The sequence below is a fragment of the Notolabrus celidotus genome, chromosome 10, assembly GCF_009762535.1.
Source record: "Notolabrus celidotus isolate fNotCel1 chromosome 10, fNotCel1.pri, whole genome shotgun sequence".
Lineage (NCBI taxonomy): Eukaryota > Metazoa > Chordata > Actinopteri > Labriformes > Labridae > Notolabrus > Notolabrus celidotus.
This window is the reverse complement of record NC_048281.1, coordinates 23,133,894-23,153,858: the sequence shown is the minus strand read 5'-3', so window position 1 is coordinate 23,153,858 and position 19,965 is coordinate 23,133,894. Positions and strand designations below refer to the sequence as shown.

General features: G+C 38.0%; 2 protein-coding genes across 2 annotated transcripts; one reads left to right on the top strand and one right to left on the bottom strand.

Moving 5' to 3' along the window:
* Positions 1–1,029: 1,029 nt before the first annotated feature.
* On the bottom strand, positions 1,030–19,286 carry si:ch211-214p13.9 (cell surface glycoprotein CD200 receptor 1-A; the record flags this gene model as incomplete). The annotated part of the gene is made up of 7 exons (XM_034694039.1): positions 1,030–1,530; positions 1,638–1,674; positions 1,770–1,866; positions 2,046–2,309; positions 3,256–3,570; positions 4,095–4,148; positions 19,205–19,286. Coding segments are annotated over 7 exons (939 nt in total), but the record flags the coding sequence as incomplete, so codon positions are not given.
* Positions 9,719–17,545, top strand: cfap91 (cilia and flagella associated protein 91). Its single transcript, XM_034693762.1, has 17 exons — positions 9,719–9,906; positions 9,998–10,071; positions 10,761–10,918; positions 11,030–11,110; positions 11,446–11,502; positions 11,572–11,750; positions 12,499–12,676; positions 14,030–14,187; positions 14,285–14,443; positions 14,532–14,671; positions 14,747–14,854; positions 14,941–15,012; positions 15,125–15,271; positions 15,352–15,573; positions 16,167–16,315; positions 16,410–16,501; positions 16,643–17,545. The coding sequence occupies exons 1-17, from the start codon at positions 9,819–9,821 to the stop codon at positions 16,831–16,833; spliced, it is 2,253 nt and encodes a 750-aa protein (XP_034549653.1). The 5' UTR covers positions 9,719–9,818; the 3' UTR covers positions 16,834–17,545.
* Positions 19,287–19,965: the final 679 nt, after the last annotated feature.

Sequence of the window (19,965 nt, the reverse complement as noted above, 5' to 3'; positions counted from 1 at the left end):
TGGGGGAATAACATGCGGGTAAAGAGGCTGCAGGCTGGAATCAAACCCGGGCCACCTGTTATATGTGCATGCAACTTAACCACTATGCTAAATCCGTGCTAAGGAGGGGAAGTTTTTAATACATACATTTTAATCTTCATACTGACAATATTGACCTTTGCCCCGCCTTCACAGAATCATCATTCTAGATCCCAGGAAATCAAAAGTTAACCTTTAAAGACCTAGACCATTTTTGGGGGTGCCAGACTCTCCTGAATTTGAATTTGAATATGCTGAATGAGACAAATGTAGTATCAATGGAAAGCTGAGAATGTCCGCTGTAACTGAGTTTCTAAAGCTTCTTGATAGGATTAGCGGTTCAAAAGTTATCAAACATTTAAGAACAAGAAGCCGGCTGTCTAGGTCTTTGAGGGTAAACACCTCTACCAGTTGGGAATTTATCTTCCTGCTGCTCACATCAGACATCCTTCAATCTCAAAACCTCCCCATAGAGTCCAAATGCCAAACCAACGTGTCTCTCCTGATTGAAATATGGTTGTCTAACCAGATATGGTGACAGACCGTGTTCTGACTTCTATCAAAACACATCCTGTCTAGAGTTTCCATTTCCTTTAAATCTTAACAGTTTCGACAGAAATGGCTTCATGCTTCAACTGAAACACAGACTCAGCATTAATTTTGCCAGCCCAGCTAATCATCAGAGATATGACAAACTGAGGATGTCTATACAAGATGCCTTTTTGCTGCACGTCTACAAACGGATGTTCACGTCATTTAACCCTTCAGTGTTCTCAATCTGACCACAGTTGAGAGTTTGTAGTAATCCAACACATGATCAGCATCGGAAAACATCCAGTCCACACTGACCGAATGTTTTTCTGGATTCATTTTAGAGGATGTATTAAATTGTGTAGCTTAGCAACAGAGATATAAATTGAGTGTTTTTTAGACATTTATTTTACTGAATCATACATTAAGACAAAACATGATTACTTCATAAATTAATACACACATTGAATAACTAAATACTAGCTTTGTTCGCGTCATAGCACTTTTATTAGTTTCAAAGATGAATACCTCTTTAGAGTTGGTTTATAAATGTGTTATAAGAATGAACATGTGTTAACAGGCATACAAAAGTCTGTCTGTAGTCTCTGTGTGCTGCATCCAGATGTAGACCATGTTCTTTGTTATACAAGTGCATTGTGGTTTATTAACAGTCTCAATGACACCCTCGCATAGAGGTGTGGATCATGGAGCAGGTTTGTGGTGTCAGGTAAGTCCCCTTTTCCATCAGTCATGCACTCATTCAGCTTCACTTCTCATCAATGTTTGTTACATCCCTCACGTTTTTCTTTTTACCACAGTTTCACAGCCTTGGTTTGCTCACAGAGAGCCAGATGCATTTCAGTGTTGCATGTGTCATGAAACTGCAGAATTTTATGTGAACAAATCAGCAGATGAGTTATAGATTGAGTTCACACGTTGAACGTAGCTCGCATATGGCTCCACTTCCTCCACATCCTCAGTCTGAAAAAAAAAGAAAAGAAATACAGAGAGGTGTCATGAACAAGGCTTGTTGAAGTGCAATGAAAACTACAGATTATAAACTGCACAATTACAGAGGAGTAACCTACAGGTGGAGCTTTGGCTGAGTCTGTGTGCTGGCAGAGCCTGAAAAAAGTGCAGAAATGAAGAAACCTGCTCAGTGAGTTGACTGAAAAGCTTGAAAGATATTTTTGTTAATTTTTGAGAAAAATAATTCTTACCTCAACATTCTCAGTTTCTTTCCTGCAATGAATAATAATCCTGCCAATAACACGACGATTATCACAACGATAAGAATGTACAGCAATGGAATCTTTCCTACTGGGAGAAAGTAAAGAATATGTACACATGAATCTTCTGGACATCAGTACTTAAAAAACAACAGGTATTTTTGTAGCTATAGTTAAAACTGTGTCTCAATACTTTTAAAAGCTTAATGTATTTCTTCTGTACCAACCGTAGAGTTAAAATCTCCTCTCTCCTCTCAAAAAGCTCACCTTTTTTGGGCTCCTGCAACATTTTTTCCTCTTTCCAACAGGGGTGTCTGATAATACAGCTCAGGTTTGCGGCATCTACTTCGTCAAGGACCTCCAGTTTACTTTCCACTGTATAAAGACCCTGGGAGTCAAATGAAACATTTGACTTACAGTTCCCAGCACGACTCCAGCTGATGTTTGCAGCAGGGTTTCCACTTTCAGCTTTGCACACTGCCACTGTCCTGTTCTCCTTACGCTCCAACCACATCGATACTTTGGGAGGAACTGAGTATGGGGGAGAGAGAACCGCGGTAATACAATGAGATTTAGATTACTTTAAGAAGTTGACCACAGATTAATCATAAGAACACCATGCAGGGAAAATAGTTCTAATTTTCATGCCATAGCGTTACCTATTACATGATATCAGGATTTTCCATTGATTAAACGTGATTTTTCCTGCAGAAAACTATCACATACACAAGTGCCACCAATGTATAGCACAAGAAGTTACAATACCTCATTCTTTTCAGGGTCTGAAACATAAAAAGCCAGGCCATTGACAAACCTGGCACTTCTTCTGGCACTAGATGGCAGAACCTGTGGCCAATCAACTTGAAGCACTTTGTCGCACTTACTAAAGTTTTTCCCTCCAGTCTAAATTCTTGCTTGTGTTGTAGGTCGCTTTGGACAAAAGCATCTGCTAAATGAAATTGTAGAATTGTAGAAATCTTCAACAAAAGGGATAAAAAACCAAACAGATATCCCAACCATAGTCTGTCAGTATTTACTCCTACGGGTTACTAGCCGGACTGCCCACCATACAAATGTCAGTGAGGCAGTTTCGACCCAGTCTATGTTACAGTCAAGCTAAGTTGCTATTGCTAAGTCTGTATCGCTTGATGAAGCTTTTATTTTGGTATTTCTGCTAGGCGGCAGTGTGATTTTGCATATTAGATAAATATTTAGGATTGCAGAGCAACATATAACATTTATATTTAACAATCAACATTTATATTTAACATTTATATTTATATTTAACATATAGATTTAGATAGTAAACTCAATTCTGAGAAAACAAATGAGAAAAGAAAAAGTCAGAACTGAAAAAAAAAAACCCTCAGTGGCCCTTATCTTCTGCTGTGTACAGTATGAGTATCCTGGGCATTTTGAAGTTACCTTATTAATAAAGTGGTTTGTGAAATCACTCTTGTAAGGAGAATAATCCTACCTGTAACAGCCACATTGATCTGAACATCTAGAATTCCTCCTCTGAAACTCCACTGGCAATTGTAGACCCCAACATCATTATACGAGAAGTTTGGGATGTGCAGGTATGACTGAGAGCTGGACTTGTTTCGAAGAGACTTCCTGTCGTTGCAGGTGTTTTTACTTTCACCAGTAAGGGCGAAGGATATTGTACAATTACTGTTTTCCTTGCGTTTCAAGGTCATGTTCCAGATGATATAAATGCTTTCATTCCAATTATGATCGCTGCATGTCAGGTTTACATCACTCCTCAGATTGAAAGATGCATTTCTAACAACTGCAAAGAAGAAAACAAGTGACAAAAGAAATTACATAAAGCATGAACAGTGGGGAAAGCATTGAGGTAACAGGACATCAACAAAAAAATGAGTGCGAGATTTGTAATGTTAGGTAACCCTGTATAATAATGTGATGTTTAATCCAAAAGAACTGCTGTCAAAAATGATTATTTAATTTCCCCTTCAATCAACTCTAGTTTTAAATAGTCCTTTAAAAAACAATAGCTAACAAGTCATACTTGAAACATTTGGCTTATATTCATTATTTCATATTCACACTTAATTCCAAAATAAACTAAACAAAGAAAAAATACCAACCCTTTTTTCCAGGATAAACTTGCTTGCAAATCATTCATTCCAATAGTGGCAATGTATTTCAGTTCAAAAGATGCAACATATCTGAACTATGGTTAACAAGGACAAGGATAGTATAAACTGCCTATTAACTTTCTGTGTCACTGTCATTTTTGTCCTCCAAAATGTGTTCCTCAAAATGTCTAGAAGTAGGATAGAAAGAATTTACCATAGATTATAGGAGAAAGGTTGCTGGGGATCTCAGGAGTGCTTTGATAAGGTCCTGAGAGAGACAGAGGTGTATGTGAGGAAAAAGTTAGTAAATCATCAGGGGTTTTTTGTCAGTCGGAAAGCAGTAGTTATGATAGAAAAAATCAATTTGTTCTGGATGTTATTAGTCATTAGTTTGTTAGCCCGTTAGTTAAAGTGTGAAGCTGTATGATAAGCATACGACATGATCAGCTCCAGCAGAGCTAGCTTAGATCGTTCACAGCTTCTGAAACGGCACCATATCAGAAAACGTCACAGAAAACTGTATTCAGAGCAAACATTCACTGCTGATTGTGACACGGGTCTCAAACTTGTTTACTTCAGACAGGTGTAAACAAACCCAGTGCATGAAGCGAGCTTGCAAAACCACAGACCCTCAAAGAAGAGTGTCTCTGCCACTGTTTAGAAACCCCACAGTGGAGAGAAAGTTGCAATCAGGGGGTTTTCACTCTGATCTACGACCCCAATTTCCACTGAGGAGACAAGCCTCGCCATATTCATTCAGAAACTGTGGGGAAACCTTATCATACGTCTGTTGTGGAACATTTCCCTCCCTTGTTAGCTTCTTTCACCCCACCTCCATGCACGATCTTTCCACTGTGAGTCAAAACTCCACAGTTTAACAGAAATCTCAGGGCCCCCTGCCAGTTACGTTCTCTTACCATTACAGTCTCTTACTTGAACTGAGTCAGAGGAAAGAACAACCGCTTTATAGTGCCAGAACAGATTTACAGAGTATTGAATAATTGGCAGATTTGTATAAAACATGAACAAAAACTAAAACATATGCTTGTATGTATGAGCTATATTTCATCAAGGCAAATAAAAAAGTTCTTGAACCACCTTCAAACAAATGTTTTAAAGTTCAAACCTTTATCATTGCTCCATGCTTCAGAAAACAAGAGGATAATCACGGCATAGCTCCACATCATGTTCCTCATCTCTGGCTGCGTCAAGTTTCCTCTGAAAACTGACCACCGCAGTCCTTTTACTCCAGTGAGAAACGCATAAATTGGGTTACTTGCTCCTCAGTCCAGATCCCTCAAACTGGCTTCACTTGAGATAATGTCTCATTTAACCCTTTTAGATAGTTTTCACTTTCTCTAGTTATGCTCGCTAAGCTCAGAGTTTAAGAACAGCAGGTTCTCTACCACATCCAGACTAGACTGAAAATGCTTGGGCAGCTCTTATGAGGAAATATTAGATAAAAAAAAAAAAAACCATCTGACTACCTAATCCCTCCCTTCTTCTTTCTCTTCCTCCATCGCCAAACTGCTTTCCACATGAGCATCTGCCTACTTCTCCCACACAGGATGACATCTGATAAGTCAAGAAACCGGTTTCCTTTTGTTAGTCACATGATCATACTGCAGAGACAACAGAAAAAGCACACAGACATTCACAGTGCGGCTTGGCATTGTTCTCATTTATAAACTCCAAATGGATTGAATGTAAGAAAGCCTCACTACATGAATGCCATACTATTTAGGGCACACATATCAAGCTAATGTTGTTCCATGTTCAAGGATCAAAAATTCAGTTTTTTGCTAAAACTAAGACGGATGTGTTGATTCTGCGTTAACAGTTGAGAGGCATACTGTAGTTGTGACAGTAAAATAAATGTAACTCCAATCAAACTTGATTCAGCAAAAGGTGCTCAACAGTTTGGTCATATCAAAACTCAATGCGTTTGTATTACTCAGTGTCAGTGGAAATCTCTGTTTTGAGACAAAGGTGCTTGTTTGCCTTCATCTAAGGACTTCCTTCCAGGGTGCAGGCGTTAATACCGACTCTAACCCCATTTGTAAGTCAGAGACTAGCTGACAACTCATTTTGCAGTTTCTGTGCATTTGTATATGTGGTTTTGATGTGCAAGGCCAACATGTAGTTTGTGGTTTCTGAGTGGGTTAAGCTTGCAATTAGACATCTTGATACCATCTATCCCATCGTTTAACTGTGAAAAAAATGACACTGTTCTTTTGTGTGTATGCTGACAAGTCTTTCAGTGCAGAAAACTGCTAGACTTTTATTACGGTTAATAAAAAACATTTAAAAACGCTGGTTGGCTGGTTTTCATAACCAGTGTTGGTACCATTGGGAGGAAGTCATTTTTGAAGTAATCCAGGCTTTTAACTAGTCACAGGACAGTTCTTCTTTTTCTGGGATCTAATATTAGACATTGTTTATCTCATATATATAGCTAGCAGAAGTTCAGCTGACTGTGAGCTGGCAAGCTGGCCAACTTCACACTAGTAATAGCTTTTCCACAGAGTTGCAAAGATCTGCAAGAATGTGAAGTAATATTGCTCAGTTTTGTTCCTCAAATCCAAGAAAGCATTTTAAAAAATAGGTCAAAGCTCACTTTGAAGGGATGAAAAATAGTCTCTGTGCCACATTTTGTTTGTATGTGTATGTGAAAACTGTTTCCCTCTGATAACACCAACTTCCTGTTGATGTCAAAAGACCTTTTTTTTTTAGATCTGAGAAAAGAGAAAATGGGTGTATGAAGTGAAGCAATGAATATTTTCTCCAGACAAAAAATAGGAAAATGAACTAATTTTTTAAACCAAACAGAGCACTCTATTGGGTATTTACTGGGTAAAAGTGACAGCTGAAACGGACCAAATATTAACCAAATACATGACGTTTTGAAATTTTTTAATTCAAACAGACAATAGATCTTTTGTTTCAAATACATGGACCAGACTTGACCATAAAACAGACCAGAGGACCTGGTCCTGTGCCGTTCCCAGCTCATTAGTGCAAGTGAAAGCATCATTACTTTTGAAATAGATAGAGCCTTGGTCTAAAAGTGTTAGCAGACAAATTCAGGAGTTTGTATGAAGTTGATTAAAAGTATCTTTATGGCTCACTCTAGCATATTTACATGGATGCTATGCTGAAATGTTCATTAATATGCACTGTCCCTTGAAATAAATACATGTTTGGCTCTCCCTTCCCTCTCCCTACACTGTCCCTCCTCTCTCTCCTCTATTCGGCCAACTCCAGCTTCAAATCAACAACCTAATAACAATGAGGAAGCAGCCTAACCACCAGGCCAGTTTGCCGCCTGTTTTGTTTTTACTTTTCAGGGTATATACACACTTTCCTTTTTATTCTGGTAGTTCCAAAGCTTTGGCCCAGCTCTATAAAGAAAGGCTGAAAACTGGGTACAAACCCAGAACCCTTTCGCTGTGAGGTAGCAATACTAAAGACACAAATGTGCCTCTTTTCAGTGCTTACTTCTAAAAAGGTAGTGTACTCTCTAACTCATCCTAGTAGTTCAGAATCAAAGTCCACTGTACAGTGAAAGAAACCAAATGCACTCTCACACCACACAGGCACAGAACCCTTTTGTCGTCAAGTTTGCAGTGTTTATCCGACATTGCAACAGCTCACTTATTAACCCCCACACTATTGTGCAGCCCAAATGTGCAGCCCAAATGTGCATGCTTGTTAGGGCTCTATAACTTTCCAATTTAGTCATGTTGTTGGAAGTTATGATTCACGCACAAATGAGGGTGGGGGAGCCACAATCAAGATCAACCTTGTCCAAAATCACGGTTGACACTTGAGTTCGAGAAAGCTGGAAATTTAAGTAATGCTCAGTAAGGCCTGAACTCTAAACCCTCTTGCTTTAAGACAACAATGCTAACAACTTGAACACTTACCAAGAGGATCAATTAGAGAACCAGGTCTCTCACTACTCGCATACAACGATCACATCAGTTTTGTTAAACCACAATCTTTCTTAAATATTTGGGGTAAATATTAATTTTGCCTGCAGCCCATGTTTCATTACATTATTGCACAAAGTGCTAGTGCTATGTGGTGTATTTAATTTTCAGTGTGGTCCTTTCCTGGCTGTTAAAAGTTGTTAGGAAACATGAGTTGCTTCAGGACAATGAAATATGATTTTGATCCTAGGGTATATGTTACCTGTAGTGTATTTATTTGCTTTAAAGCTCAATGATGTTCCATGTAAAAAAAAAAAAAGAATTTACTCAGAAAAAAACAAATACTGCTAGATTTGAAAAAAAAAATGTTTTGAGGGAAGAAAAGCAATTTTTAAAAACCTTTGTGCTGGGTGTACAATAGGGCACTGTGTCTACAAAGATTGAAATGTTGCCACTCTCTTCTGTTACTTTCTACAGACAGAAATATACACAGATATATAAAATCTTCCAATACTGTAGATGTTGCACTGGTAGATGTGATAAGTGGGGATAGAAAAGGTATGGGTGTGCGCGCAGTGCACATGCAAGACCTACTGCAAAAGTCTGTGCCCTAGTTTGGTCAAATATGTCTGGTTCTGCTTTTTCTGTTAGTGTTGTGCTGATATGAGATATTTGTGCTAAGTGGAGGTTATCTGAGGTAATTATGAGTTGGGTTGACTGTCTCTGTCTGAAGATGAATAAGTCAGGAGGGAAAAACCAGAGTCACTTCAAGAACACCCTCTTAATTTACATACTTTCTCTTACAATACAATACAATACAATACAATACAATACAATACAATAGAAATAAATAGAGAAATGAATAAATGATTCAATTAATTAATAATTTATGGAATGAATGAATGAAGAAATTACATAGAAAATGAAATATACATATAATTTAATAAATGCATAATTGTACAAAATACATCTCTGACATGCTTGTGTCGTATGAACCTAGAGGACACTACGAACATCTGGGGCTGGCCTACTGACCGTCCCAAGAGTCAGAACAAAGCATGGAGAAGCAGCATTTTGTTAATATGCAGCACAGACCTCGAATAACCTCCCAGAGAGTATTAGACAAGCCCCGACTCTGACCACTTTTAAGTCCAGACTAAAAACACTACTCTTTCACGCTGCTTACACTACTCAATAATGGATGCAACCAATTTTTAAACCTTTTAACTAATTTTACGTCTTAATTTTGTCATTTAATGTCATTTTTTAAAGTTAGATATTTTTCAATTTTAATGTCAGATTTTACAATCGGATATTGTTGGGCTGTCAGGAACCCTCAAGAGGTTTGAGCCAGCTTTGGGCTGCTGCTCGACACAGTAAAGACTCATTGTGTGAGTCTTAATCCTTGGTAAGAAGTTGTGATATTAATCAAATGATTAAAAGGGCTCATTTCGGTTAAGACAAGATCAGTTGTGTTAATCAATTGATAATTAAAGGGTATTTAAAATAATCCCTCCCAATTACAAAAAAAAAGACCCAACCGACTAAAACCTTAACTCTGTAAAGCACTTTGAATTGGTCTTTGTATGAATGCTGCTTTATAAATAAACTTAACTTGCCTAATTGCAAATATTTTATAATGTAAATAAATAAATATAAAATTTCAGATAAGGCCTTGTGATTACCAAAATATATTCAGGTACTAATGTATTCATTAATTTCTTTTTTAAATAATAATAATTTATTTATTTAATTTATTTATTTATTCAAACGTATTTCGTATAACATAAGCTTCAACTTTTGCTATTTTTACGCAATAAAAATACAAGGAGCGCCAAGAATAAATATATTATATATTTTATACAGTCTGTGGAATAAAGCCCATCTACTTTAAAACGGTGTGTTTACCGTCCCCATGGTAACCTCATACACACTCGGTCTTCGCCGTCTCTGTCTGTGGGAGATTTGTTCGACAGTAAAAGTCGTTTAACGATTAAAATAAGAAAATGAGCGAGTCTGTGACTCACACAGTTCACCGAAGACATAAAGCAACCAAGGTTGTTAATCGACAGCGGGCTTATGACCACCTTTACGGTAAGTAAACACACCAAAACGGCCTTTGACGTGAGCTCACATGTATGAATACCTGACTGTTGTTGAGTTCATGCGAGTTGTTTTGCTACAGATCCAGTTTACACAGTGTCATCGGAGGTAGACCATGTCAGGTCCAGCCTAAAGGCCCATGCCTCGAAGGACCTAGTAAGTTGTGTCCAACATTCTATATCTTTTATGGTTGTATTATCCAATAACACTTGCCACATATAATTCCAATTAATTATGACAATAAATTGCACAAACTAAGTCCATTGGCTTAATGATTCTTACACATTATTAGATTAATCCGTGTTTTTATTGCCATAGGTTTATTTATTTTTAAGTATGCACATGTCATTTCTAAAAAAAACTTAAATAGATGAAAGAAATCTGTTTAATAATTGACATACTCATACACACAAGAAGCTAGAGGCCATTCTAAATTACACAGATCATCCACTTCACAACTTCTTTGTGGACTAGAGAAACAGAGGCAGTGGACGGCTCATCTCTCTGCACAGCAGGACAGAAATACAGAAAATCATTCATCCCTGCAGCCATTAGACTTCATAACTCTCTAGCCAATGGGAGATGAGCTGACAGACACCTGCATTAGTTGTTTTATGTGATTTTTATAATTGTATCTGCCAGACACCTAAATTACCCCCTTGGGGGATGAATAAAGTACATTCTATATTCTATTCTATATTAAATCTACTCACTAATAACTGCAAACAATTGCAGTTTACTATAAATCAGCTGGGGCCATTCTGTGAAGCTTAGTTGTTTAAACAGAAAAAGAATAAGGAAGGTTATGAAGAAAATCTTTGCAACTATTTCTCTCTGTCCATCAGAGGAGAGTACCTGAATTTGGGTCAATGTTCAGTAACCTGCCTCACCACCCGCGGTATACTATTAAACTGGACTCCTCTGACCCTGTACCACCCACTATTGATCGTCGCTGGCGGGGCCACACGGAACAGCGCAGAGGAGCACTGCAGCAGCTGGCTGGGTAACACAAACAAACACACTTCATTTGTATGACCAGCTCCTTCTTTTGACTAATATAAACCCTGTTTCTTGTCACATATGACTTTGACTTTCTTGATTACTTTCTTCACAGGGTAATTCCAAATACGCGGGTGTGGCTGCAGAGCGAGGATTGCCATGTGACCGGAGCAGACCGCTGGAAATATTTCCAACGGTTTGATTTACCAGTCTACACACTTGACACTTAAACTATAGCTGTATTACCAACATGTAGTGGGTGAGCTCCATGTTCAGGTTACAAGTCAGGGAAATTGACAGCGAGCGAGTTGGCTGATGTAATGACATTTCTATCATGCAAGCGTTGTGATCATTCTGCACATGAAGCTAATTCATACTTTGAAAAGGGCATATGTTGGAATATAATACCTCAAATGTCACAGTGAAGCAGTCACCCCTGCCTGACATTATGACAGTTCACTATAACACACTCATTTCTCCATGACATACCGACAAAGTCTTTGATTTGGTGTTCCCTTCTGTTTCTTTCAGCCCTCTGGTTCCCTTCTCACAGCATGTCCCCCCAGATTTCTTTCGTGCTTTGCCAAAGTAAGTTCAACAACCTGCATTTCTTTCCCTGCCATTTCTGCTGTACAAGTCTCTTTTTCATCCTCTCAGAGATGATTTTGAACCTACATGTGGAAAAAATGCAGAGAAACAGCCTACTCACTTCACTGTGGGGGTCCAGACGGACTACAGAGAAAGCGAAACACAGACTGACCCCTACAGCCCAGAGTATGTGGTGCAACCAGGGACAACACCTTCAGAGCTTCTGCAACTGGCAACTTTGTCTTGGGGTACGTAAATAACTATGATACTCTTCACCATACTATACCTACTGGTGCTCTTAGTTCATACCTCTACAAAGTTTACCACTGCTGACCCTCACCTCAAACATCATATTAGATTTAATTACATTAAATATACTTTATTAATCCCCCATTGTGGGAAATGATTTTGTTCCAGCAGCTTACAACATGGGACAGGGGAATGCAACAATTGTACTTACATACAGTTGTGCTCATAAGTTTACATACCCTGGCAGAATTTGTGTTTTTTTTTTTTTTGGCCATTTTTTCAGAGAATATGAATGATAAGAGAAAAACATTTTTTTTTTCACTCATTGTTAGTGGTTGGGTGAAGCCATTTATTGTAAAACAACTGTGTTTACTCTTTTTATACCATAATGGCAATATAAACTACCCTAGAAATCATTAATTCTGCCAGGGTATGTAAATTTAGGAGCACAACTGTATTTAAAAAATATATATATATATATATATATATATATATATATATATATATATATATATATATATATATATATATATATATATTCACATATAAACAATAATAATGGTAAAAATAAAACAGAATATAATAACGCAAATATTACAGATATATACACTATATACACTTCTATCTTATAAATAGATAGTAAGGTAAGTTATGCACAGATAACATTGCATCAGTTTATTAAAAACATAGTATGAAAACAGTGCGATTCAGATGTGAGATATTAAAACCTTCTTTGATTCCCCTCAGAGCGAGGTCTGCCTGCAGGCCGAGCAGAGGTGGAAATGATACAGCGGGCTCGTTCCAGACGAGCTTGGGAAGCCACCCTTCCGCCATTAGATGACCTCAGTCAGCTGGACAAAAGGAGACGTATGATGGAGGAGATGGAGGTCGAAGAGTGGGCTTTCAGAGAAGGAGAAATCCAGAAGTGAGTGTTGCTGCATCTCAGCCTCTTATATTTAGATTTGTGGCCTCAGTTGGGTATTTTATAAATGGGTCATTGACATGACGTGCATATTTTTGTGTCCAAATCCATTATTTCTTTTGAAATAATTAGTTATTTCTAAGACATACATCAATTGATTCTATAAAATCTGCTTATTTTAAATACAATTTCAGTACAATCAAATATAGAGATTTATTTTATTTTAAAGTATCTCAAACCCTGAAACTGTCCGAGCAAGTGAACTGACTTAAAACACTATAAAAAATGTATTTTAAGAATAGATACAAATTAAAACACCATGGCATGGTTTTACATATACAAGCTTTGAAATAAACATAATTTCATAAATGTCAATAGTGTAAAGGCACCGAGGTTATTTAAAAACTTTTGTCCGGCAATTTGCATGTTCTCAAATGTCAGGGTGGCACCACTGTACTCATGGACCTTTTATTTTGAAAGTAAGTAGTTATAATGGACTTCAACATATTAAATCATTCAGAGGACCCCAACTAATTGTCATGGCTGAGTTAAAAGGTTTGTAGAGGTCTCTTAATAATAGAAAAGCTTTTATCAACTTATAGGTGGACGGTAACACTTTCCATGTCAGGTAGTACAACCAACCTAAAACTGTAAAAAATTATATTTTATACCTGGCCAATAGAACCACTCTAAGGGATACTTACTAAAAGTTTCAGATTTGAATAAATGATAGGTAAGTACATGTATTTTGACAAATATCTGGTTGCACCACCTGACATTTTTTGGGTGTTCAAGTTAAGAAAAGGGTAAAAAAAAACGATTGAAACACTTAAAAAAAGCTGTTTAACGTATAAGCCTTGTTAGAACACATTATTCCAGACACAAAAATATGCATTGCGACCATTCTGGAAATACTTAAAAAGTTTTTGAGGCTTATTTGTCACCGACCCAAATGGAGAAATGTGTTGGTGGAGTGGTTTAAGCTACCTGAAAGTCCCTCTTGGCCAAGATGCATTACAGCCAAAGCTTCCTGCAATACCATGAAGTCTCAGAACTTGTGTAGTGGCATTTCTTGCACAGATTATAAGAAGGTTATGATCATTATTGTTTTTTTCTTAAAATGACTGTAAATGTGAGATTGGTCAGTGGTAAGAAACCAGCATAGAATACTTACTTGATAAAGCAGTTGTTGTGGTCATAGCTCATTTTTGCTGCCCCCAAGTGGACAAAATTGGTAAAGACTGATACATAAGTTTGAACAAGATTATTTATATAATTGTTAAACCACCCTCTGTTATCAATACTACACTTAAGGGGACTATATGTCTGACCAAAACATCTGTGGGTGTTTTCCAGGTTGCAGGAGGCTCGTCTTGCTGTGCTGAAGGACCTCTTGAGGCAGAGAGATGAAACCCAGAAGAGAGTTACAAGTGAAAGAATTGACCAGATATATTACAGACACCTAAAAGACAATGATACTAGGATGAATAAGATACAGAATGACTACCTCAGGTGTAAGTTGGACAGTCTTCAGATTATAGATGTAGTTATCTAAAGCTTTGTTTCACCCTTTAAAAATGTTCTTTTCTTTGTCATTGTTTTTGTCTTCAGCTCTCAGAAAATTAGAGGCAAAGAGAAGAAATCTTCAAGCAAGGAGAGAGCAACGTGTCACTTTAAAAAACGACTCAAGTTCTCGGGCATATGCTTCTCATACCTCCAGAGACACCAACAAAAATGCATTAAAAAGCCACTACTTGGACACATATGAAGGTCTGGATTTAAATTAAAGTAGAACTAGGTACGCAGTTTCATAATGATGTCATTTGTTTGTAAAGTAATGTGAAACTTTGACTCACAGGCTTGCAAAAGCTAGAAGCAGGACTCTCTGCTTCAGTTCTCAAGCCACAGGTCATAAAACCCAAACCCCAAGTCAAACCCGTAAAGGAAGTGGTCAAGGCCCCTGTGAGCAGAGCAGTACAGTTGATGACGAAATACAAGGTGAAGAAGAAAGACGTGTTCCTTAATATGAATCAGGTTTGAGATGCACACTGATAAGCTGTTGTGGCTCTACAGATGCTGAGAGAGGAGCAAAAGCAAGAGAGGGCGGCTCTGCGTTTTCAACTGAGGAAGGAGAAACCTGTTCCTCGTCCCATCACCCCTAAAGTGGAGGAGCCACCAGAGGTCAGCAAATTATCTCTAAAACAAATTGACCATGTTTGTTTTACATTATTAGAGAGGGTATTGATTCATTTATATTTGCTTATTAGGGGGATGAAGAGACAGAGCTTGCAGTCATCCATTTGCAGAAACTACTGAGAGGAAGAAGTGTCCAGTTTGAGGTCTGCACATGTCTGCTAGACACACATGTTTGTGAATTCTGCATGTTTGTGCCTACAAGTGTGTTTCAAGTTGAAAGTTAATCTCTATTAATCAGTGTACGTTGTTGTGCAGATGTTTACAGGTAAAGAGAACCACCTCAATCTCATCCAGGAACTGAGAACTGTCCATGCCCTCCAGGCAGAGAAGCAGGAGTTACAGAAAGCTGACAAAGAGCTCATACTCTCAGAGAAAAAGCAAAGAGAGAAACTCAGACACAAGGTGAAACACAGACACAGACACACGCACAAAAGTTTATGAACTCCAATAAATCTCATTCCCTTCTCTCTCTCTCTTCTCAGACTTCTCAAGTGTTTGCGTCTCAGGCCGCAGCAGTGGGTGCAGAGCTTGAACACCTCTTCAACACCTTGTCTAAGGACTTGATTCATCTCCAGGAGGAACGACAGATCCATGCCTTCACGCTACTGGCTGAGAGAGACCGTCGGCAGAGAGAAGCAGAGGAGAGCGGGAGGAGGCAGGCGGAAGAGCGAAGACGCAGGGAAGAAGATGAGATCTTCAGACAGGTGCGCACGTTTGAACCAAGCAGCAATCTCCGGTCTCAAAATATGAAGCCCATGCGGAAGTGCTAAAAACTGCAGTTCATCGAGTGTCTGCTTGAGGCTGGCTGCAGAAACACCGGAAACCACATACACACCCATTCAAAAAAACGATCTTTGAAGCAATAACAAAAATGTTTACAGCCCCTAAAAACAGTTTTGGTCTAAATAGCTAAGTTCTCTATCGGCACACACTGTTCAGGTCGTGATTCTTTTTTATATTTGTGTATTTTCAAAGATATTAAACTTGCAAGTTTTGCCCAAATAAGGACATGGCTGACTTAATTGACAGGAAGGCACCCTGTAACTGTTAGCGAAAAGGCTAAAGGCCCGCCTCTTTACCTCACACTAGCTTGAGCAAAGTTTGGTTGCATTTCCAGTATGGCAACTGCTGATGATTGGCTTCAAAACAGTGCTCAGGAACAGATGGGTGATGTCATGGATACTGCGTCCATTTTTTATACAGTCTATGATTTGAACACTTTTGTAAGTCAGGAAGGGAGATGGTTGTAAGGATTGTATCTGTGTTTGGTTCACAATTGAAAGTATTTGTGTCACAGGTGGTGCAGGTGCACCAGGAAACTCTGGATTTGTACTTGGAGGACATCATTTTAGAGACCTTGGAGCAGACAGCTGACCAGCAAGCCAGAGAGGAGATCCACAAGAGGGCAAAGGAGGTCAATGATATTGCTTATGCCGTGGAGGAAAGGTGATTGACACCTCAGTATGCCTGTCAACGCATTTCAGAATGAAATTCAAGCCCAAGAATATTAAAGTCATGTCCTTTATGTTTTTGTACGTAGCGTCAACAGTCTTCAGTCTGAGGAGATTGTGTCAGAGCTGGTGTACAGTTTCCTTATCCCAGAGGTTGAGAAGATCACCGTCAGACAAAGAGGTTTGTTTTTTTCCTCTGAAATTTCTATGGTTATCTACAAATGAAGATGCACCACATTAAAGGCCCTTTCCAAATAACAAACAAGATTTTTCCAATGAATCGTAAAAGCTAATCTTAACTTGTGCTCTCTGTCTCTCCTAGTGCACCAGAGGCAGCTTAGACACTTGCAGGCAGCCCGGAGTATCATCCAAGGTCCTGCAGAGCACTCTGGGTTCCTCCCTAGTATTCAGGAGGCCTCTTTGTTGACCTGTCCTTCTGAAAGGGCCTCAAACCAAATTCTTGAGGGGATGATCCACCAAGTTGAACCAGAGCAGAGAGAGGAAGAGAAGTAACACCACACAACAACTATAGGAAATACAAATGTGTTCAAGATGAAGTCCGATGTCTAAAATGACTCTTCTCTCCTTTGATTGAAATACAACATTTAATTTCAGCATTATTTCATTTAAATGGGGTATGATTTGTCAATTTTAAGGAACTTAATACAGCGCAATGAGTGCATCATTTTTCGTTCTCCACATTGGTACCGTAATTACACTAATAGAGGCACATCTGCAGACGCTTCTAGCAGGGTTTTGCAATCGTCCCACCTAAATTTAGTGAAAGTCCCTGACATGTTGGACTTTCGGGTACAAAGGAAAATCACCAACATGTCATTGCTTGTCATCAGGAAAACTTATAGAATTGCTAACAGTACCAGACAGGAGAGGTGAGATGCAACAGAATGAAAACAGTAAAACATATCTAGAATTGTTCTTAAAGAAGGGGTATAATGTTTTGTTTTAGACTTTTTCTGTCCCTCTAATAGTGTTTTAGAAGCTTTACATGTTTAAACTTCTTATTTTATCTCAGGCAGGTGTTGTATTATTTAAGGTTGATATTTTTGAGTGTTCCGTCATGGTTGTTGTGGATAGTCATTGTCTTTTGCAAGCTACCTAATGTGAAATCCACTATTCCCTGGGGTCCTTTCATGCGGTTGTGCATTGGTTAAAGACAACAAATGTCAGTACTAACACTAAATAAACATGGCTGATTGTGGTTTCATATTGTGTGGAGATCAATGAGAGGGTGTGTGTCTCTGACTAATAAGATTTGTAAAATCACTTCAGATTTTGCATTGTTTTAGTTTCATTTAACAACATTTATTGCCTTGATGACTGAACGCAATAAGACAATCGTAATAAACTTTTGATGAAAACCTGTATTTACCAATTTGTTTACAATTATAGTCCTGATTTAAGTTTTTGATAGTCGTTCATATTAACGGCTATCAGGTAAAGGAAACTTTTTTTTTTTTTTACAGTTCACTGTGCTGAGACCACTGTGATGCAGATCACTTCAGATATGTATTATATTATACATGTCTTTGTTAAAAATATACCATTTTGAGGCAAGATTCCAAAGGCTGAAAATCAATACTGGATGGCCAAGATCTGCGCCCTCAGGCATTAAAAACAGACATGACTCTGGAAATCACTGCATGAGCTCAATATCACTTCCAAAAATATTTTGCCTGTTAACACATTAGTTCAGATGGACAACGTCACCCCCTGCAGGAGACACTAACAACACTGGGAAGCTAGTTCAGTGACTGGCTCCTTCACCCATGGTGTCTCACGGAGAGATACCACAGGGCTTGTAAATTTACTTATTTAGTTCTGTACATACGTTTAAGATTTGCTAATTTACGTTTTTAATTTTTTTTTTTGCTTGTGTTTTTATTGAAGTTTGTAACCACAAAAATACAGCTTTATCATTAATAATTTTCCACTTTCACAACTGTATGGCTGTATCTCAAGGTTTAACAAATGAACAAACAAGACAATAACAACTAAACAAAATAAATAAATAAACAAACAAACAAATAATAATAACAAATAGAATGAGCAAAGCTTCTCTAAATCAAACAAGGCTGTTCAATTTGAACGGAATTAAATCAAGGTCAGTTGGCATATATTAAGACAAAATGAAAGAATCTGCATTTCTACATGGATTTTGGGACTGCAGTGTTGAATTGTTTTTTAACATAATCAATAAAGGGTTTCCACATTTTTTTAAAAACATGTTCTTTGGCTCTCTGGATGTATGTTATTTTTTCTTATAGGAGGGTTGACAACATCTGATTTAACCAAAGGGTGGTACTGGGTCTGTTGGTGTCTTTCTAGTTTTGTGCAATACATTTCTTTGCAGACAGCAGACTATGGTCAATAAATGTGCATTCACTTTTAGTGTAACCATGTTTTTCTGGATATATTGCTAACAGAAACGATTTGGGGTCTAGTATGATCTGTTTGGCAATTATCTTCTCAATGATATTTTTAACCTCTTCCCAAAATATTTTTATTTTCTTGCATTCCCATATACAGTGCACCAATGTTCCTTTACATTCAATACATTTTATACATGTGTCTGGAATGTTCTTATTCTAATTTACCTTTTCAATTTCTAATATTTTTTAAATAATTACTATTTATTTGCTCTTGTTTACTTTATACTGTTTTGCATCTGCTTTGCTGCTGTAACACTAACACACAAGGAATATCTTAGCTTATCCCTGCTTCCACAAACGCAGGTTAGAACTGCACCATGCAAAGAAGAAATCATTGTCACAATGGGTAAAGAAACAAAGGAAGAGGACCCATGTGAGGAAATGAAGATGTATTAAACAAAAGAACAAAACATAAAAGGTAAAACAACACTTACTTAAAGATGTCCACCAAGAAATATCCAAATATGTCCAAAGAAAACCACTGGGAATGACGCAGGAGACCACACAATGATGCAACAAAGAGTGGTGAAATCAGGGAGACTATATACACATGGGGCAATCAAATACAGGTGTGATAACGAGACACAGGTGAACAAATTAGGGTAATCAAAGTGGAGGGAAACACACACACAGGGGCAGGAAGTAAAGCTGAAGCAGACACACAGGGAGCAACAACTACAAAATAAAACAGGAAACACTATAGACTAACAGGAAACGAGTGAAAATACACAGAAAGCATCTAATTAACTCTATCACTGTTGTTCTCATCTTACCACATCATTTCTGTTATTTTTGTTAATCCTGTTTTTCACCACACTCTGAGAAATCTGGATCTGCAGGAAAAGGGGTACATTCTCATGCATGCCATGTCTCTGCCAGGTAGCAGCAGAACCTCAGCAGGTCATCCAAGTTCCTTCTAATCAAACTTTCATGATCCCTGTAAATATTTCAACCAGAGAATTCGTCAAAGCCAGCCAAACATAAAAACGCACTTTCAGAAGTTCGCAGGTTGCTTTTGATTTATACAGATTTGTTTTCTATTTGACCCATCATTGTCCTGGCTTACAGCATCAGCGTGTAATTGATGAGGTCAATGAAAACCTAGCACTGGCACTAGGATTCTGGATTGACTGCAGGAGAACAGCACCAGAAAACAGAAAGTGATATTAGAGTCATTTCAGTACATTCAGTCACA

Excerpts from the sequence above, each read along its gene's own strand:
- cfap91 (XM_034693762.1), top strand. The coding sequence starts at position 9,819 with ATGAGCGAGTCTGTGACTCACACAGTTCACCGAAGACATAAAGCAACC. Across the intron at positions 9,907-9,997 it reads GGCTTATGACCACCTTTACG|ATCCAGTTTACACAGTGTCA; the intron begins GTAAGTAAACAC and ends GTTTTGCTACAG. Across the intron at positions 15,013-15,124 it reads GAAGAAGTGTCCAGTTTGAG|ATGTTTACAGGTAAAGAGAA; the intron begins GTCTGCACATGT and ends GTTGTTGTGCAG.